Source organism: Syngnathus acus, chromosome 4 (assembly GCF_901709675.1).
Source record: "Syngnathus acus chromosome 4, fSynAcu1.2, whole genome shotgun sequence".
NCBI lineage: Eukaryota > Metazoa > Chordata > Actinopteri > Syngnathiformes > Syngnathidae > Syngnathus > Syngnathus acus.
In genome coordinates this window covers 6,193,624-6,213,985 of record NC_051090.1, presented here as the reverse complement: position 1 = coordinate 6,213,985, position 20,362 = coordinate 6,193,624, and the positions used below count along the sequence as shown (strand labels likewise).

Below are 20,362 nucleotides of genomic sequence, written 5' to 3'. Positions count from 1 at the left end.
ATTTATGTGCTGGTTGGAGGAAGATAGTCCTTTCTGATTTTCACTGTCCACTTTTCTTCAGCAGTTTTGCGCAGTCTCGGTTCTTACAAGCGATAAATTGTCAACAATATGCTAACTGCTCTAAAAACGAGTTCTAAATTGCCCTACCAGGAGTGATCTCTGACCTACTGACCCAGTAACAGTCTCTCTATGGATTGTTAAATAGAATTGTTTTGCTCACTGCTATTGGACAGGAGGGTCTCAAGTCTGAAAAATAAACACTACTAAGTGATAAAAAATAGAGCTTTTCTTTCTATATTTACTCAATATTTATACTTTAATTAGAACATCTAAATGTGTATAATGATATGAGGCCCCTTGGTGTCAAAGCTCATGGAAGGGTGAGACGTCAAATTGACCCCCCCACACCCATTCATATTTTACCGTAAATTTAATCCATCTAAAGCCAACAGTGAGGCAACAGTCGGGCACTCTTTAGATTCCCATGCAACATTCCTCACCTGGGTCACAGTCCTCGCCCTCCGACCTTCCTGTCAAGCCAAAAGATGAATCCGGGAAGGCTCAAGGTTAACTTTAATGCCAAGCAAAGCCAAAAACATGGATGTGGTAAAGAAGAGAGGCGTCATGTCGGGCACATTGATGAATAAAAGTTCGCTATGTTAGAAAGGGAGACTTTCTGATGGGCATATAATGAAACCTGGCATTGGAAGAGATTGAGTTGAACGTCTACTTTCTTCTATTTTGTGTTACTTCTGCCAAGGAGAGACATACGGAGCCAAGAAAAATAAGATGTGACTGGACCATCTCATTACAGATTGTGACTTAAGTCTGACTACTCCTCTCATCAAAAGCTGGCACACACCTCAAGGATGTTTTGCGCTACTAAAACTATAAAGCTCGGGCAGATGATAAATAAACCACTCAAGTCCAGTTGCTGTTTTCCCACTTGAGTGAACCTGGTTGTGACATGAATAATTATGAGCTTTTCAGAATAAGCAGCAGTGTGTACTTCTGTGGTGTTCCAAATTTGGATTGTTTGGTAACTTATGTATCTGTGTTTGTGTCATACCGAGGGCTTCCACAGGGGCGCTAGTGAGCCAAGGTATAAGTCGGACCAGCTCCTGAGGGAGCCTCCATCAGAAGCCATGCAGGCGTTGATGCTACTGTTGCTGACCTTTGTGAGTCAATCCTCTTTCTATTACAGCATTTTCTGCATTTATTAGAACTTTATTTGTTGTAATGATATACAGAGAATATGCTATTTTTTTTTCCTCATATGGAACCTAATTCATAGTCTTATGTTGGCTTTTGTCTACCACTCATCTTTGTATGCAGTTCCTGTATACAAACAATAAAATGAGATAGGGAGAAATAATTAATAAAAATATAAATGGTCTGAATAATTCCATTGACAATTATGCATGTAGCTAATACATAATTGTTTACAAATACTTGCGTTGAAATTACTTAGCGACTAACACATGAGAAAACCTTATATATGGTGGGTGTGACTTAAAACTAACTCAAAAAGTGGATTTTAGTTCACTTGAGTCCTGCTGTATTTTATAGTGCGTTCAGGGGAGCATTCAGCAGATAATTCACACACTGGAAGTTCCTACAGTGGTCAAAGGGGACTGTCTCCATGACGACCACAGTTGCTCTGCTTTGACAGGCACACAGGTGAGCCGTAAAATTTAATCCGCCATTTATTGGCCAATACAATGTCTATTAGAAGGCACAGAGATATGTTTGCGTGTGAAAACCATGTGTGCCTGTGCCTGTGAGTGTACTTTGTGCTGTTTACTCATGACATGTTAGTGCAGAGCGACATTACTTCATAATCATCATCTATGTGTGTCTGGAAATGTTTGAGATGGCAGAGCGCCTGTCTGCAAAGTTGTTTATCTCTGGCAAATTTGACAATCTGTGAAAGAAAAATTTTTTGGGACTGTATCTGCATGCAAGCCCATCACATCTTTTTTTTTTTTTTCCTCACGGTACATGAAAATGCCATCTGTATGGTTTGGCAATATTCACAAAATTACCTTTTTCGTGTTGTACTAATTGCAACATTAAAAACCTCATTTCAAATTAGTGGGATGATTTTGGGGGGTTCGAGCCTATTGAAGTTGTACTCACTGTTTTGTTTGTTTTTGTGTCAATTTTTCCTCAGGAGGTGACGACTCTATCATCTCACATCAACCAGCTATCATCTCAAAATTCTGAAGGCGTGTATGAACATGTTAAATCCACTGAGATGACTCCAACAAATCCAGGAACCAGCAAACTGAAACTTCTGCAAAAGCAAGATGGCGATAATGAACCGGATGCTTTATTCATGCAACCCCTATGGACACCAACACTTTCACCCAATCAGGATTTAACTCAAGCTAATTTTCCTTCAGCTGCACTTGAGAAGGACACATTACTTTTGGGAAATGTTGAAACTACTATTTCAAGTCCTCACGCTCAGCCTGAGCAGCCTACAGTTTCAGGTCCCGCTTCAGAATGGACAAGTTCAGAGAGCTATACGCAAGTTAGAGACACCACCGTGAACTTTTGGAACGTGGTTACCAGCAGCCATTCATCAACCGAACCTGGAGAATCAGCACCTTCAACAGAGGAACCGCCAGTCTCCACTGTTTTGGTCTTCAGAGCAGAAGGAGAAGAAATATCTTCTGAGAGAAAAATGGAGGAGCATTTTCATGTACAAGTGCCAAATCCAAATGAGTCCACTCAGACTCCCAGCAAAGAAGCAGGAAGTAGAAGCAAGCTGGAAACAGAACAAAGATCCAAAGAGCTTCCTGAAACTGACAGCGATGAAAATGATGAAGACTTGAGAGTGGAGAAGCAGGAGGAAGAGGGCCCAAATAACCTTCAACTCCTTGAGGAACATGAGCCACTATCAACTGGCAATTTCACTACGTTTAGTCCTGCAGAATCCTTCCAATTAGAGCGTGAATTACCAACGAATGCTCCTACAACAATTAGCAATCGTCCTCAACTCGTAAGACCAGGGACTCAAGGTCAAATGGTAATTAAATATATTTTATCCTTTGATTTGAATTCTGAATGCTTGGGAGAGAGAGACAGAGACAGGGAGAGGTGGTAGATAGCTCCCTCTCGTGGCTAAATATGGTATTTTACCTTAGTATAAAAACTGAATATAAAATCAGTCCAAATAATACAGTATAATACAATAATGTACACTTTTTAACGTACATAAAAACTATTTATAAACCTCGAATAGTAATGACTGAATATTTGATATTTATTTCATGTTTATGTATTTTATATATCATAATAATAATAATAATGTTTTATTGCAATTATAAATAATAATTATCACTCATCTATTAACTGTAATGTTCCCCCCCAGGGCCTGCCTGGTCCACCAGGTCTGACCGGACTTCCAGGCCCAAAAGGAGACAAAGTATGTGATGGGTTGGATTATCATATGTGCCCGACTGCCATTTTATTGGACTGGAGACCATGAAGTACTTTTGCCCCCACTAAGATGATGAATGGCTCCAGCTCATTGCAACACTTAACACAGTACAAATGTTATGGAAATTGGAAAAGTCGATTTTCAATATCAATAATGTTTTTTTTTCGTTTTAGGGTAATTTAGGCATGGTGGGAAGAACTGGACAGACCGGAGTTATGGGGCCCATTGGTCCACCTGGCATGTCCACTATTGTTCTAGTTGAGACATCTGAGGAGGAGTGGGAGGTATTAAAACTGTCTTTGTTGAGCTTGCTTTGGATGACCTACTTATTTTAATCGCAGCTGGAAGAATAACAGTTTTCTTGTCTCATTTACTCATAGTTTTAAAAAAATCTACATTAAGATGATTTTTTCATGCCCAGTGTGTGTTTGATTTAAGAAACTAAAACAAGATGTTAATAATAATATGTTTATTTTAATTATATATGTTTTTTTGTTTTTAAACGTCAGAAACTGAAGGGGCCTCCAGGACCTCCTGGACCTCGTGGAAATGTGGGACCAATTGTAAGTGGCCATATAAGAAGTAGGTTTTCTTATATAGTCTTATTATTATTATTATTATTATTATTTAGTTAGGTAGTTTGTCAGTCAGTTGGGATTTTTGGTTAAATAGTTGTATCTATCTACTCATCCACAAAAACGCGTATTAGCATTAAGCTAACCGACATTCCTAAGAGAAAGTTGTGTTGTTTTAAACACGATCTAATTCAATTCTGTTTTTTCAATGCCAGTAAACTAAATAATCATAGAACAGAGCTACCAAAATTCAAAATGTGCGTAATTTTGTCTCCAAGGGGTTGCCTGGAAATCTCGGGAAGCAAGGCCGGAAAGGAATTCGCGGAAAAATTGTACGTACTGCTTTACTTAGATAAAAATAATCAATATTTTCAATTGACAACTTCTGTCATATTTTTTACGTTGTACCACAGGGTGTACCTGGTCCACAAGGTATGCCAGGGCCACAAGGCCGACCAGGCAATGATGGGACTCCTGGGGAGAATGCAGAGCCAGGACCCCCAGGCTTGCCTGGAGAACAGGTACCTCTCCTGATCTATTAAATGAGATTATTATTTTCAAAACAATCAACTCAGTATTACTTTACCAGTTATTTTCTTTCTCAAGTTGAATTTGAGATTTTTGTTTTAAATGTATTTCATGCTTGGTACTTTAGGGACCACAAGGCTACAATGGAGATAAAGGCAACAAAGGGGAGCCGGGTGAGTGGGTAAGAATGTCTAGAACTTCCAGTGTTCAACGAGTCCTTACAATAAGGGGGAAACCTGAGATCTGCATATGATGATGATACATCAGTGTTTCGCTGACTAATGATGTGCTTTCATGGCCTTCAGGGTTATGAGGGGGAGCCTGGACCACCAGGCAATAGAGGTAGAAAAGGAGACAAGGTTGAAGAATTATATCCACTACACACTTTTGTTCTGCAGTGATTTGATTCAGTTTTATAATCTTTAAATTTTTGTAAACAGGGGAATAAAGGTGTCAGAGGCATCATCGGGATTCCTGGCTACTTGGTAAGACAATATTACTACTAAAATTAAAATAATATTTTTTTTTTTTCATTTAAAAGACCTCCTAGCTGTCTCAATAAAATGTCTGAGGCATACATTTTGTTTAAAGGGAATAGCAGGAGCCAGGGGTCCAACAGGTTTCCCCGGAAGAACAGGAACACGGGTTAGTGCTGCTCGATGAACATATAATAAATTAACTTTTTGATTTTTTTACTTTATGTATCAGCAAATAAATGACCAATTATTGTGTTGAGTGTTTTTATTTACTCTTTTGTTGCTTTCATTCAATGTTTTGTTTTGTGTGTTTTTTTCAATTCTCAAGAGTATAATAACAGTTATATATATTTACTCGAAATAAACTTTTGATTTGATATACTGTTGAATGTTTTCAGGGGCCAACTGGTGCGACAGGCTTTAGCGGACCACCAGGCCCACATGTATGTATGTAATTGGTCATGATTTATTTTGATTGGAGTTACAAGGATCCACTTTATGTGCTAACAACTATTAGCTTATGTGACTTCTTAGGGCAAAATGGGTCCAAGAGGAGGAAAAGGCGTCCCAGGAGTAAAGGGACCTCCTGTAAGTTAACTACCAGAACTTTTAATATTAGTCATAATCCTAAATGATCAATATGATAATCATGAGTTGACTGTCATCAGGGTCAACAAGGTGACATCGGTCTTAGAGGAGCGGTTGGACCTCAGGTGATGAACCACAATTATCTTAATAAATGATCAATAAATGATGACAAGAAATGATAGCAACCTAGAAATCAATATTTTGTTTTTAGGGAGAGCCTGGTCCTGTTGGAATCGTTGGTTTTCCGGGAATACGCGGTCCTCAGGTAAAATTTAGCTGCAGAAATTTATTCAGTATACTCATTTGGATTTACGGCAGAAGTCCAATTTGGGACGATTTGGAAACAATCTTTGTAAAATAGTTTTTTTTAAATATAGACGATTTATGTGATGCATCATGATTTTGAGTACAGCCTTTGTATTTGTTTAGCAATTATATATATTATTTTTCAAGGGGAACCCGGGACCTGTTGGACCCCCAGGTCCAAAGGGAGATACGGTGAGAATCGCAATCCAAAAAATGACAATTGATTTCCAGCCACCATCTACAATACGATGCCTTCATTAGGGTGGTCCAGGAGATGAAGGAGACATAGGGGAACCTGGACCCGAGGGTCTTTACGTAAGATAACAAAACAGATGCATAAACATTCAACTGTTCATTTTGAGATCCTTCAATGTGTTTTTTTAATTTATTTCAGGGAGCCAATGGGAATCCAGGATTGCCTGGACCCTCAGGTGATCCCGTAAGATTATTTAAAGCAGTTTCACTATTGGCTAGAATGTTTACAATCATGTTCATGTTCAATTATAATGTTTATGTGTTTTGCTTTTTTTTTTTTGTTGGTCTCGTGTGTTGGGAAATACCGCAGGGGGTGAAAGCTATGCGTGGTCAAAGAGGTGCTCCAGGATTTAAGGGAGACATAGTAGGTTTTTTTTCCTATTTTTTTTTAGAATCTTGAATACCGTTGAATACCTTGTTTATCTTTTGCGCAGGGGCTCCCGGGGCCTCCAGGTAAGCCAGGATATAAGGGCCGTCGGGGCCCAATGGGACTCGAGGGACTTGCAGGGCCAACGGGACCCGTAGGACTTCCTGGACCCGACGTGAGTATAAATTGACATATTAAAGCTTGCATGCTTGAGTTGATAACTCTAAAAACAACCAGGTTTTACCTCCAGGGAATGGACGGCATCATGGGAGAGCAAGGCAAGCAAGGCAAAGATGGATTAAAGGTCTGTTGAAGGAAATTCAACAGCTCATGACTTCATGATTTGCATGGCTGTTATCATTCACTGCTGGCTCAGTTAAAATGGGGCTTTGACGTCAATATGCGTCAATGGCGGTGAATGACTTAAGCTAATGTGTGTGTTTTTAGGGAGATAGGGGGCCTACAGGCATTCAAGGAAGTCCTGGAACCCGAGGAGACAAGGTTGGACAATGAATGAGTCGACTGAAATCTTAATCATGTTCTTATGATCAAAAAAAAGAAATAATCGTTTCTTATACTTTGCATTTTGATCATTTCTGCTCACAAAAACATACATGGACGTTGTAAAATCATGTCAATGTCTCACAAAGGGTCGAGAGGGTCGCGCTGGATTTTCCGGAATGCCAGGTCCTTTTGTGAGTACAATAGTGACACTGCAGGAAATTATTTTTCTTAACCCAATTCGTTATTGTCAAATATAAATTGTTATCAGTTCTGTTTGCTTCCTGCAGGGACAGATGGGAAAAAGTGGAGAGCGAGGGCACGACGGAGAACCTGGTATAAAGGTTCTTATGTGTATAAACTTCTTATTTTGATCCCTTTTGACACACCTAAAACATATTTTGTAATAATGTAATGAATCAAACAAAAGGAAAATATGTATGCTAAGTTCAAGACCTTAAATTGTCCATTGGTGTGAATCTGAATTGTTCTTTGTGTATTTGTGCTAGCTAACATCTCTGTAATGCTAATAATGTTTACATTATTATATGACACACACTCAAATCACCAATATAATATGGCATAAATTCTGAACGGGTTTTTGTTGTTGTTGTTGTTGTTATTTATGCACATGTGTAACCTTTTTGTAAAGGGAAGGCCAGGTGTCCCAGCCACAAGTGGACCAAAAGGCTTTAAGGTAATTTTGTCAACTATTAAAAAAGTTTCTGATTAGATTGAAGTCTTCTCATCAAGTGCTTCCAAGTTCTTAAATAAATTACCTGTTTCCTATTTTAGGGTTTACGGGGTTATTCAGGAACTGGAGGACAAGATGGAATCGATGGAGCCATGGTGAGACCAGTTGCAGATTTTTAATTTCTTTTTTTTTGTGATAATGAACGAAACGATAGCAACAATATTTCCATTAGGGACCTGTTGGTGCAAATGGAATAACTGGAGACACTGGACCTCCAGGTCCAAAAGTGAGTTTATTCTTCTGAAATGAACACATATAATGAATGTTGTAGTGAAAATAGTGTTGATCCATGCTAACAGGGATTTTCAGGGAAGACGGGCGCAAGTGGCCAGCAGGGACCTGTCGGGGCGAGTGTGAGTGTTACGCAATAAAATCCAATTTTCACTTATAAGTCTTGAGTATTTAAGCCTGTGATGCTTGTTTATTTCCAGGGAGAAGCTGGAAGTATAGGAATGAGTGGAATACCTGGAAAAATGGGAAAGAGTGTGAGAAAATTGGTTGCAAATTGGTTTGGAGGGGAGACAATGTAATGTTCAATCAAAAATATTGTTCTAGGGGGCAAAAGGAAAAGAAGGATCGAAGGGACGAGTAGGGATGGAAGGCGACAAGGTAAATGCTTCAGTTCCTTAGATTTGATCATGAGTATGTTTTGATATGTTTAATGCCCTTTTTTTTTTTCTTTTTTGCTTGTTGCAAAGGGCAAAAGAGGTGAAAAGGGGCCAAGAGGCAAACCAGGTCCCTCAGTAAGCGTTTACGTATATGCTTTTATTTTTAAATGTATTACCAATGCGGTTTGTAAATTTTCCATTTAAAATCTCCCAACTTTATTTTTGAAAGATATTTTCCAAATACACAAAGTAAGTCCTTATTTTTGCTGCATCTTCACCAACATCACATCCAACTTTCCTTCAGGGCAAGATGAGCATGGCTGGACCACGAGGACACACAGGACCTCCAGTATGAGCATTTCAATGAATTATTCATCTGATATTACTGCCTCGTGCGTTTTATTAATGACACGGCATTAGAGAAATAATTATGAATGAAGTCTTGAGTGATGAAAAATCCATTTGAGCTACTGAGAATTACGTAAAGTGGACTATCTCCATTTTGCGGTAGAGTGATTCAAAATGTTATGGTTGACCCTCAATGACTGTGACTATGATTGGGATTTAAAAAATAAAATGTAATTTCCACTTCTATATAGAAAATCATATTCTGTGTAACACTAATAATAACTATCATTAATCTCTTGGATTTTACTCATTGTAGGGCACCCAGGGCAACATTGGACCATGGGGCGAGGTTGGACCACGAGGTCATCCAGGTGAACAGGGGTCACGAGGAGCTGTTGGCCCTACTGGGGTCATAGGTTATCCTGTAAGTCTGTTTTTATACCCATTTCATTAAAATCTCACTAAACATTGTAAAAAAAAAAAACAGTAATGCTCCATTCTTTAATGTTTAGGGTAAAGACGGACTTCAAGGATCAATTGGCCCACCTGGAGTCAAAGGTGCAAAGGTGAAAAATGTCTGCTTATATATTTATGATTACAGTAAATATTTATTGGGGTTAACTGTGCTATTATTTATTTTCTTTAGGGACCTAAAGGAGTTGTCGGAGAGGAGGGACCTGCAGGTCTCGATGGTGAGGAGGTAGATAGATTAAGACTGTGTTGTTTTCAATTGTGACAATAATTAGCCCAATTAGGTTACTAAATTTGTGGATTTTTAATCCATAATATTTACATTTGAGAGGCCTGGGCCTTTGTTAAACAAAGTCGTCTTCATTCCGAACCTTCCTCTTAGGGTCCACCTGGGCGTAGAGGGACTGAGGGATCCCCTGGACAAAACGGAACATCTGTGAGTTGATCTAAACAGATGTGTGAAGATTAATATTTATAAAAATGCTAATAACATTTATTTTAGGGCGATAAAGGAAGCCAAGGCCCCCCTGGTCAGCGAGGTCCAAAGGGAACTGCTGGTGACCAAGGTGTTAGAGGTTCCCAAGGAGTAAAGGGTCGTCCAGGAAAGCAGGTTATTAAAATGTTAACACCAACCGCTGTCCCAAGGGGCAGTGCCCCATCTGGGACGAATGCAGCATTGTAACTTGTTCTTGCTTTTTTCCGCCATCTCACAGGGACATACTGGAGCACAGGGGGACAGAGGCAACCCAGGACCTCTTGGACTTAAGGTTTGCACAGTCTGAATTTTTGGTTGAGACTATGATGTTTATATTTTTTTTTTCAGGGTTCGCCAGGCCAAAGAGGTCCCCAAGGCATGCCGGGACTGTTTGGAAAAGGGGGAGACACTGGAAAAGCCGGAAGCAAAGGGCACAAGGGTTTTCAAGGACACACAGTTAGTATTGTGGTGTTATTTCCAATACCGTTTTAGAATATTTGCTAAAACAGGGAGCGAAGTTGGTAAAAATCTTTGTTTTTAGGCAGGTGCAATAAATTAGGATTACTGCAAGTGTACAAATATTTTTTGTCAATTAAACATTCAAGCATCAAAACTCATATAAGAAATGACGTAAACCTTACGTGACCTTTACGTTTTCAACTGTACATAATTCTCTCATTTCAGGGCTCCCCTGGCCGCATCGGACCCCCGGGACGAATAGGTCCATCAACAACAGTAAGTTTGAATGTTTCAGTCTGTTTGAATGGCCAGAATTGAACGGTTGCTGACTGATTGATTATTCATATTTTAGACCCTTTTTTTTCTTTTTAATTATTGTTTGTTAGGGTTTTGCAGGCAAGAGGGGCCCTGATGGCAAACCTGGGAATGCTGGACCAAAGGTGAAATGCAAAAATTTGTTTCAATATGCAGTGAGTATGATCAACTGATTCCATCTGTTTTATGCTAATCAGGGCGCTAGTGGAAAGAAAGGTGAGCTTGGTCCTTCGGGCGTTAAAGGCAAAATGGTGAGGTCTCATTATATGACACACAACACTCTGGACAAGAATACTTCATTTATTTTTATAAATAACCTTACACAGGGAATGAAGGGTGAAAAGGGAGCAAAAGGAGAGGCAGGAACTCAAGGCACAATGGTGAGATATTCGACGTATCAAAAGATTCATGTATGGATTGTTCGCTTAATAAATCCCGAACTATAAATTAAAAATCATACTATACTTACATATAAAGAGCACAACAATTTTTTTTTCAGGGTAAACTTGGAAGGATTGGCTTTATTGGCCCTTCTGGGTCAAAAGGTCGGCCTGGACCGGTTGGTCCTCCTGGTCTTCCTGGACGTAAAGGAATTCATGGGGCAACTGTAAGAAAAATGACAAATGCTATTGTTACTATTTAAATGTGCCTTAATGTAGATGTTGTCTTTATAAATCCATTTATGTCTTTATAAAGGGATTGGAAGGTCAACCTGGTAGAAAGGGGAACAAAGGAGCGCCGGGAAAAACCGTGAGTCAGACAGCATACTAATCAAGAAATAAATTAATAATAATAATAGAAATTGTAAAAAAAAATCAAGTAATATATTTTCTCTGTACAATTGTATTTTATTGCAAGCTAACAATCCTAACTACTATTCGAAAATGTCATCTAATGAGGTGTTTTTATTAGGGAGCTGAAGGCCCACCAGGCAAGCGAGGACCTAAGGGGGAACGTGGGATAGCTGCAAGTATCCTCATTGATACATTACAATACACACAAATATTACGTACAAATCACCAAATGTGCGCTCTTGCTGAGTGGTGACTGTCTTATATTTAGGGTTTGGATGGTTTGGATGGATTACATGGGCTTCAGGGTACTGAAGGCTATCCGGTAAGAAAAATATCTAAAGTATAATGTTCAGTCATTTTTACTAAAACTGAATCTATCTCCAAAGGGAAATGTTGGCCGCACAGGAGAACCTGGAACCCCGGGCAGGCCTGGTAAACAGGTAAGATATATTTTTTTGAGTGGCAGGGTTAACAGTGTTTTTGTGAAAAATATAAATTGCATTTTTAATATCTTAGGGGTCACCCGGACCACCTGGTCTTAGAGGAAACACCGGAAAACAGGGCATTAAGGTAATTGAGACAATTAGTCTCATTCACTGTTAAGAATCACGCAAATAACTTCAAACATAATAAAATTATGTTTGGCAGACACAGCAATTTTGATCAACAGAATAGCTATCCCCCTATTATGTATTGTGTAATATGTTTAATTGACTCTTTTAGGGTCAAACTGGACCTGGAGGAGAGACAGGACCTCCTGGACCAATTGGGCCAAAGGTAACAAGAGTTATTTTAAATTGTAATTTTGATGTCAATACTACAAAAACTTTTTTTGATCCAGGGTATCCCCGGACTGTCAGGAGAGAAGGGTGATGAAGGAATAAGAGGTCCCAAGGTAGATTTAGTTAAGCGAGAATGGGTCATCAAAAAGAGCTGGTTTTATCCATTTTATGCTCACTTACAGGGTCACCAGGGTGAAAAGGGGTTGCAAGGTCCAGTTGGTCCAGCAGGGATAAAGGTGGTCCAAATACATACATTTACATAAAATAGCATAATTATGTTGACCTGATGTGTCATCATTTTAGGGGAAGTCTGGTCTGCAAGGTGGAAAAGGTGTAACAGGGCATAAAGGAAAGCAGGTACAGTTTTATTCAATTTCATGTTAGTTTTCTTTGAAATGGCTCATGAGCCGGTTGTTTTTGCAGGGGGATACCGGACCTCGTGGCTCACCTGGACAAAAAGGCCCGCCTGGATACGCTGTAGGTTTTAGTGATATTTTTTTCTCTTAGAAATAGCAACTCAAAATATAGAATAGAATAGGTGTTTATCCGTGTTCTGCTTTTCTACAGGGCCAGACTGGAATGAAGGTGAGGGATTTTTATGTTTTACAATTTAATTATGTTTTTAGTTGAAGGTCAAAGGCAACACTATATTTTCGTTTTGGACTTTGTTTGGCTAATGGAAACCAACATTAGCATTTATGCTAATATAAATGAACAGTTGGTTCGAAAAGCCCTTCTTTCACTTGATCTATTCTTATTAGATTTATTTAATTTTCTCAATAGTTTTACCCGTGCATAATGATTCTATTTGTCTTTTGGCCCTTTCCAGGGAATGAAAGGTATCCAAGGTAGCAGCGGAACTAAGGGAGTTAAGGGCAAGCAAGGACCCCCAGTAAGATACAACGATTTATATACGTCGAGTTGTAAATTATACATTTCAATTTTAGGGCTTTTACTGACATTCCTTCCTCAGGGAAAAGCAGGTTTACCAGGAAAAAGCAGATCTCATTCAAAATCTGAGAGAAGACCAGTTGAAAGAGAAGAAGCCTCCAGCAAATATTCTGAGTCTTCAACACTCCTGAAGATACGGAAAGAACAACCAAAAGTAGGTATAATTATTTTTCCCCCTCATATTTTAGGTACATTTTTACCCATCATCTGTCTTGACTAAATAACGGATTCCGACGTAGGAGTCAAGTCTATCGAAGCTTGACGCAAAGCTGTATCTCGATGAGGCAGATGATGAATCTTCAAGCTGGCCCCAAGGCACAAAATATAACCCTGCCACCTCTTGCTATGAGCTTAGTCTCATACGGCCACATTTCAATGATGGTGAGAGCTCAAGAATACTTTAAATAATTCTGCATGCCTGCTTGTTGGACTGCTGGTAAACAGGCGGCCATTTTCTTTCAGGTTACTTTTACATGGACCCCAACCAAGGTTGTCCCTCTGATGCTTTGAGAGTGTTTTGTAACTTCACAGCGGGGGGGAGCACTTGCATCGACCCATCGCAGTCGCGGGTAAGATCATTAACTCCTGGAAATAATGATTATCTCTCGGGATGCTTCTTACATGACTTCAATGTTTTGCTATGTAGATAACATTCAAGTGGAATTTGGAAAAGCACCAATCAAGAACAATTCAGTGGTTTAGCCAGCAACTTGGTGGCGACAAGGTATGGCTGACTTTTGTGGATTGTTAAATCGATTTGTATATTTACCACACCGCTAATATGAATGTTTTGTGTCATTTAGTTTGGCTACGTCGGCATGAATGTCGTTCAGCTGCGGTTTCTACGATTACACAGCCACACATCTTTCCAGCGTTTGACACTCAGATGGACGTCCAACAACTCTGCTATGGATGGCACAAGCGGCTTTGTCCACTTACTGGGAGACTCCAGCCAAGACATACATTCAAACCACACCACAGTGTCCACACAAGGACGTGAGGTATGGATTACTTTCCCGACAGTTGATTTATTGATTAATTTCCACACCTTTACTCTCACTATAACAAACTGTATTCAGGTTTTGTGCTCTTTCGTGTGTCGGCTTGCAGGTGGAGGTGGTTGTGAAGGTTTGGGGCAACACGGAGCTACATCGAGGTGATATGGAGTTGCTCCCTATCAGAGATCTTGGGATCGAGATGGCATCACATTGGGCACACGAGTTTGAGATCAATGCTGATTTGGGGCCCATCTGCTTCTTGTGATGAATGATTGTGACTGTACATGTGTGTGTTGAATAAAACGCATGTAAATAGCGATAGGAGGGATGTATGGAGTCTTGACAATGTACATTTGCGCTGCTTTTTGTTTATATTTATTGAAATAATATTAATTGATAGAAGTGGATACATTGGCGGTCTTACAATATGTTCACATATTGCATGTTCAGTAAGTTCGTTTGCGTGTATGTATTTTTTCTACAGAATATCGTAATGAAATGATTTCTTGAAACATCAGAATAAAATCAAGTCACCAAAACATATTTTATGATTATTATTGAAGCATGATGAATTTTCAACATAAATAAAAGTCACAAATTGACAAACTCCTTTGTGAAAGGTTATAAAACTAATATGTTTTTAAGTTATGTTTGGGAGTGTATATTACAAGTGGCCAGAAGTACACGATGTTCAGATGATAGTATGTACCTACTGTACCTGTATAAAATGTAATTTAGAAAAATATACACATGGTTGTGGAATAAAATGGTTACAATCGGGCAGATGTACAAGCCGTCATTCACATGGGGTCCCAAGCATTTACAATGAAGTTGATAGTTGACCACTATGAGGTAAAAATGCATAACGGGATATGCTCATTATATAATTTGGCATCACCGACCACAAAAACACCACTGGGGGAATAAAAATGTCACAAAATAACTAAAACAGATGCTCAGAGTTTTCATAAACGCACCCGTGTGTCTTTGTAGCGGAAATGCACCGGTTCCTGATGACGTAAAAAGGAGGAGAGGCGTTCAGCCAATGAGCGTCGAGCAGGCCGGTCATCATCTCCTCACTGCTGACGCAATGGAGCATGTGTGCAGTGTCGCTCAGGGCTCACTTTGATGTCATTCACGAAGGCTGCTGCTAAGTGGATGCTCCGTGGAGACGTTGGAGTGTAATTATCTCGAGAGGTTCTCACGTAAGTATTCTATTTTTATTTTATTTTATTTTTGTTTTACCAATATTGAGTTCGAACCTGTTGGGCTACCATAGTTTGGCTAAGTGGACTAGCTCTCACTTGTGGTGCTACACACAACGTAACATTGGAAATATGTGTTTAAATGTTTGTGAAATAAATGGCAGCTCAATGGCTTTTATATGTGCTAACTGTTAGCTGGCGCTACAGAGTCATGTGAAACTAATTCACTTGACTTACTGAGGTCGTTTTGTGTGCCACTGAAAATCCTTCAAATTCTAGTCCATGGTGAGATGTGAGTCAAAAACTTTGTATGTGTTGTTTTGCTTTCCAGGATGGAGAACGGGGATGACAACGGTGTCCGGCTCCGCCACCGAAACATTGCCCAAATGCCCACCTTCTCGGACCAGGATAGCCCAGGGAATGGCGAGTGTGGCCCAGGAGGGGAACACAATCAGTCCATTGGAGACAGTCATGTTAACAGCATTGGTAGGAATTGTTTACACTGGAGACAATCATTATTTGAATTTTGGTCAATTTGTAAAATTTAGCAGGGGATCAAATAGACAGGGAATTTTAATTGTGTCGAATCTGTAAATGAACACATTTCTAGTGTGTATTTCACCACGCTGCATATTCACACAATGTTTGTGTGTGTGTGTGTCAATTAAAATTTCAGGGAAATTTGAGGTGGAGCACGTGATCAGCAAGAAGCTACAACTGAAAAAGAAAGCAGAGGTCAGCAGTTCAATCATTTGTTTGGGAGGGAAGGTTCATCATGCTCATTCGAATGAGTTTCTCAGGAAACCACAAAGTGACATCAAGTTTCCTTCAATGTGAATCATGCTGGTGTCCTTGTTGTGCAACTTCATGTCTTTCAACACATTATATTTTTACAGTTGATTTTAATTTATCTACATTTGTTATGTTTTTTCATAACCTGTTTAATTTGGTGGGAATTGTGGGTTTTTTTTTTTTATTTTGTACCAATGCTACTTATTGTGAGTTTTTCACTCTTCACAGTCCCTGAAGAAGGACTTGATGCGTGAGTTTGACAACCGTGTCAACGACTTCATGGACAGCCTTATCGAGGAGTCGGCTGGACTGGAGCCTGCTGGCTTCTCACCCCCGGACAAGGACAGAAGTAGACTCGGGTATGTGCAAAGATCACAGCACTGGCCACTTCATAAGTTACACTAACTCATAATCTGAAGGAAGATTTGGGCCGATCCGAATGATCTCTTTCGATTGATTAATGATATATGAATTATTGTGCCTTATAGCGTGACGTTAACTCTCCTGCCTCTTGAAACGTATTTTGGCCATTGCAGGAATTTCCGACCTCCCCATGGCCAAGGCAAACAGTTTGTCAGCCGCAGGTCCCTCCTTGAGTAAGCGGAGAAATGTTCACCGCCTGACACTTGTGCTTCGCTATCAAGTGCTTCCAACTTGTTATTCATGCCTCCTCCTTTTTTACAGCGAGCTCTTTGAGGTGAACCACATCCGGACCATCTACCACATGTTTATTGCCTTGCTCATTCTCTTCATCCTCAGTACACTGGTGGTTGATTTCCTAGATGAAGGCAGGTAATATGCAAGAGTGGTTTCATCATTTATTTATTTATTTATTGATTTTACTTTCGGGATATTAACCCGTCTGCTTCGTCTTTTCAGACTGGTGCTGGATTTTGACCTGATGGTCTACGCATTTGGACAGTTCCCACTGGTGCTGTATACGTGGATCTTTATGTTCCTTTCAGTTTTAGCCGTGCCCTATCCCCTGTTCAAGCTTTGGACACAGACCCTGTCCGGCTCTTCCGGTCACCATCGGCTTTACAGCTTCCTGTTTGGCTCCGTGTTCCTTCTCTACCAGTTTTTTGGCCTTGGTTTTTTACCCACTTATGTAGTTGTGGTCAACAGTTTGCCCCCGGCCTCGTGCTTCATCGTCATCCTGGAGCAGGTATTTTTTGGTGTTCTAATGGTAGTTGGAACAGAATTACAGAAATTGTTGTGTCCATTCTGCATCCCAGGTGAGACTCATGATGAAAGCTCACTCCTTTATACGAGAGAATGTACCAAGAGTTCTGGCCTGGGCTGCAGACAAGTCAAGTAAGTCTTCCCAACGGGAATGACCAACTTCTTTTGCCACTTGCTGTCGACTGAAAATGACATCACAGTTGCCAGGTCACAACCAATCACGGCTCACCTGTTTTTTTGAGTTTGGTCACAAGCTGAGCGATGATTGGTCGTTCCCTGTGAGTAAGCGTGATGTCATTTTTAGTCGCCAGTAAGTGGCAACATGGCCGCCCCTGAGATGGATAAAAGTCTCGTTAGTGTATCTATTTTTTATTTTTTTTTCTTCTAATGTCGAGTATTTAATTATTAGTTGTTTAGTATACCACATAACTGCTTTTTATTTTTATTTTTTTAATTAGTCTCTTCTGTCATATATAGGCCCAGGCCCAGTGGTCCCTCGTGTTTCTCAGTATGTCTACTTTTTGTTTGCACCTACCCTTATCTACAGAGATAAATATCCAAGGTATCAATTATTGACAATTATCAGCACAACTAAAGATGGAGCGCCTGAATTAACTGTCATATTTTTAACGCAGGAGCCCAACAATTAGATGGGGCTATGTGGCAACAAAGTTATTGCAGGTACCAATCCCACTTTGAAGTCAAGCTCAAATAATACGTGACCATTTAGCTCACCAATTCAAATTTGTTTTTTCCTCACAGGTACTTGGCTGTCTGTTTTATACCTACTATGTATTTGTGCGGCTCTGCATCCCTCAGTTCCGCTCTATCAGTCTTCAGTTTTTTGACCTGAGGGCCATGGTCCTAGGAGTCTTTACCTCCATCCTGCCTGGTATGATCAGCCACTCGTTATTCAGCGTATGTTTTCTGAGCCACATTGAAGTTGTTGATTGTTTTTCAGGAGTGTTGGTTCTTTTCCTGTTTTTTTTTGCCTTCCTCCACTGTTGGCTGAATGCATTTGCAGAGATGCTTCGTTTTGGTGATAGGATGTTCTATAAGGTGCCTACACCGTCTGCTCACTCTTGAAATGAACTTCCTGTATGTGGTCAAAGTAATTCTTTTTAATTTCACCCCGTAGGATTGGTGGAACTCAACGTCTTTTGCCAACTATTACCGTACTTGGAATGTAGTCGTTCATGACTGGCTGTTTTACTACGTGTATCGGGACTTCCTTTGGGTGAGTGTGTCTGAACTTTTTTTTTTTTTTAACCATCCTTATATTATCAATCTAGTCAATCTACAATTTTCCTCAAATAAATTTATATAGACATAAATAATTCTCGAACATCTTAAATGTATCTGAGGTTAAACCAGCTTGTCACTCATGTCGACTTGGCCCTTGTGATTTCAGATCTCCCAGAAGCGCTATCGAACAGCGGCCATGCTGTTTGTGTTTACAGTATCTGCTGTCGTCCACGAGTACATCCTTGCGATCTGCTTCGGCTTCTTCTATCCAGTCCTCTTCTGTCTGTTTATGTGCTTTGGAAGTAAGACGTCAACAAACATTCAAGCTTCCTGTTTTCTTCTGGAAGAGCTTTAAAAAAAAGATGAATTCTCTTTACTTTCTGACAGTGATGTTTAACTTCATCCTCCATGACCAAAGGAAAGGTCCCATCTGGAATATAATCATGTGGACTTCCCTCTTCTTGGGCCACGGTGTGATCATCTGTTTGTACTCTCAGGAGTGGTATGCTCAGCGCTACTGCCCCATGAACGAGGTATTACCTGACTAGTAATGTTTTTTCTCCATTGATTGTGTTTACAAAAAAATTATAATGTCATATTTTTGCTTCAGCCCTCCTTCCTAGAGTTACTGCAGCCTCGGTCGTGGACTTGTAAGAGAAGTGTGATGAGCAATTAACAGGCTGTGACCCGGACTGCGGCTCTGACGCACAATCACATTGGCCAGCCTTTCTGTTAATATCCCGACACTTGCCATCTGCTGCTTTTCTTAGTTTATTGCACTACAATCAATAATAATAATTTGTCATAAGAATGTATGAAGAGATTTAATAAGCCAAAGCGTCTTTATTCCCAACTCAAACGGCTGATGCCTTGATTATATTTTCTGTGTCCAAAAAGAATGGATGTGTGCATAGTATTTTACACATGAATTTCCAAATCCCCTTGACTTGACCCACTCCTTGTGCCAATAAGAGAGGACCATTCATTGGTGTGGCAGCTGTCATTATGCATAAATAATCCACACATGCAGTTATAGTTAATATTTAACAAAGCCAGCGATTGTATCCTGATCATAAAAGCCATTTCGTTTGGCAATCCACATTCCGAGACACTCTTGCATCACATAGTATAATATATAAAAAAGAAAATATCAATTTAATGTCATTTGTATCAACTATGTTTTCTATGTAATTTGCACTGGCTTGGCCAGACATTCTGTATCATTAAGATTTTTTGGGGACCAAAATGAGACTTTATCCTTAATGTGATCATTGTCTAATAATAAGCATTTGTATCTGCATTCTGTCAGGATGTTTAAGCACTTGAATAATATTACTCGTTTTTCAGTATTAAGGGCTAGAATTTACCATCAGTGTTGACATTTCTGTTGATACAATCATTCCTTGCACGGTTGATGTCGCTGATTTGTATTTTTTTTTTTATTGTTATATTTCAACGCAGGATGTGTGACTAATGAGATGATCGACTAAGTGCAATGCGAGCCTTGCAGAGCATTATATGTCCACCAGATGGCACTGTATTAAAGGTTTACCTTCGTATCAGATGGGTTGTTTGTTCATGGAAACTATTGAATGTACTGTATATGTAACAAAATATTTTTTATTTTACTATTTTAGAACAGACAATATGCAGACATTTTTTATAGAAGCAACATTATTACATTTATACATTTATTATTACAGAAATAACTTGTAAAGTGCCTCACATTGTTTCAGAATACACTAAATTACAAAGTATTCGCTCACTTGCCTTGACTCGCATGACATCTCATTCTTGATCTATAATGTTCGTCCTTGGTAGCTGTAACGATGCCAAGTTTTCTGGGAAGGCTTCCTTCAAGGTTTAGGCGTGTGTTTATTGGATTTTTTGGGCATGCTTGTAAATGCACTTTTGTGAAGTCACACGCTGATACTGGATG

General features: G+C 39.6%; 2 protein-coding genes across 3 annotated transcripts; both read left to right on the top strand.

Moving 5' to 3' along the window:
• Positions 1-1,141: 1,141 nt before the first annotated feature.
• On the top strand, positions 1,142-12,635 carry si:dkey-21p1.3 (collagen alpha-1(I) chain). 2 transcript variants are annotated; one of them, XM_037250656.1, is made up of 56 exons: positions 1,142-1,178; positions 1,570-1,680; positions 2,174-3,034; positions 3,380-3,433; positions 3,622-3,732; positions 3,958-4,011; positions 4,302-4,355; positions 4,437-4,544; positions 4,679-4,732; positions 4,857-4,910; positions 4,992-5,036; positions 5,143-5,196; positions 5,426-5,470; positions 5,562-5,615; positions 5,696-5,740; positions 5,827-5,880; positions 6,069-6,113; positions 6,183-6,236; positions 6,316-6,360; positions 6,487-6,540; positions 6,611-6,718; positions 6,794-6,847; positions 6,991-7,044; positions 7,194-7,238; positions 7,335-7,388; positions 7,697-7,741; positions 7,840-7,893; positions 7,971-8,024; positions 8,098-8,151; positions 8,230-8,283; positions 8,354-8,407; positions 8,497-8,541; positions 8,711-8,755; positions 9,071-9,178; positions 9,267-9,320; positions 9,401-9,454; positions 9,608-9,661; positions 9,728-9,835; positions 9,939-9,992; positions 10,049-10,156; positions 10,385-10,435; positions 10,546-10,599; positions 10,672-10,725; positions 10,801-10,854; positions 10,974-11,081; positions 11,171-11,224; positions 11,387-11,444; positions 11,537-11,590; positions 11,655-11,708; positions 11,785-11,838; positions 11,992-12,045; positions 12,110-12,163; positions 12,233-12,286; positions 12,354-12,407; positions 12,474-12,527; positions 12,618-12,635. In XM_037250656.1, exons 1-48 carry the CDS (start codon positions 1,146-1,148, stop codon positions 11,578-11,580), a joined length of 3,726 nt encoding a protein of 1,241 aa, XP_037106551.1. In that variant the 5' UTR covers positions 1,142-1,145; the 3' UTR covers positions 11,581-11,590; positions 11,655-11,708; positions 11,785-11,838; positions 11,992-12,045; positions 12,110-12,163; positions 12,233-12,286; positions 12,354-12,407; positions 12,474-12,527; positions 12,618-12,635. The 2 variants fall into 2 exon arrangements, with proteins under 2 accessions (XP_037106551.1, XP_037106552.1); XM_037250657.1 differs by lacking the exons at positions 1,142-1,178; positions 1,570-1,680; positions 2,174-3,034; positions 3,380-3,433 and having other exon boundaries at positions 3,690-3,732; positions 4,679-4,724.
• A 2,435-nt stretch (positions 12,636-15,070) lies between these two features.
• On the top strand, positions 15,071-19,983 carry soat1 (sterol O-acyltransferase 1). The gene is made up of 16 exons (XM_037250699.1): positions 15,071-15,204; positions 15,536-15,690; positions 15,881-15,939; positions 16,225-16,355; positions 16,533-16,592; positions 16,681-16,788; positions 16,876-17,161; positions 17,232-17,310; positions 17,656-17,740; positions 17,814-17,859; positions 17,941-18,070; positions 18,140-18,237; positions 18,317-18,415; positions 18,590-18,725; positions 18,811-18,956; positions 19,034-19,983. Exons 2-16 carry the CDS (start codon positions 15,537-15,539, stop codon positions 19,097-19,099), a joined length of 1,683 nt encoding a protein of 560 aa, XP_037106594.1. The 5' UTR covers positions 15,071-15,204; position 15,536; the 3' UTR covers positions 19,100-19,983.
• The last annotated feature ends 379 nt before the right edge of the window (positions 19,984-20,362 follow it).

What these genes read in the sequence shown, in the direction of transcription:
- si:dkey-21p1.3 (XM_037250656.1), top strand. Translation starts at nt 1,146, where the DNA reads ATGCAGGCGTTGATGCTACTGTTGCTGACCTTT. An exon ending in CAGGTCCAAAGGGAGATACG is followed by an intron (nt 6,114 to 6,182) that starts GTGAGAATCGCA and finishes TGCCTTCATTAG; the next exon opens with GGTGGTCCAGGAGATGAAGG. An exon ending in CCGGAATGCCAGGTCCTTTT is followed by an intron (nt 7,239 to 7,334) that starts GTGAGTACAATA and finishes TGCTTCCTGCAG; the next exon opens with GGACAGATGGGAAAAAGTGG.
- soat1 (XM_037250699.1), top strand. Translation starts at nt 15,537, where the DNA reads ATGGAGAACGGGGATGACAACGGTGTCCGGCTCCGCCACCGAAACATT. An exon ending in CTTTACCTCCATCCTGCCTG is followed by an intron (nt 18,071 to 18,139) that starts GTATGATCAGCC and finishes ATTGTTTTTCAG; the next exon opens with GAGTGTTGGTTCTTTTCCTG. An exon ending in GTGATAGGATGTTCTATAAG is followed by an intron (nt 18,238 to 18,316) that starts GTGCCTACACCG and finishes TTCACCCCGTAG; the next exon opens with GATTGGTGGAACTCAACGTC.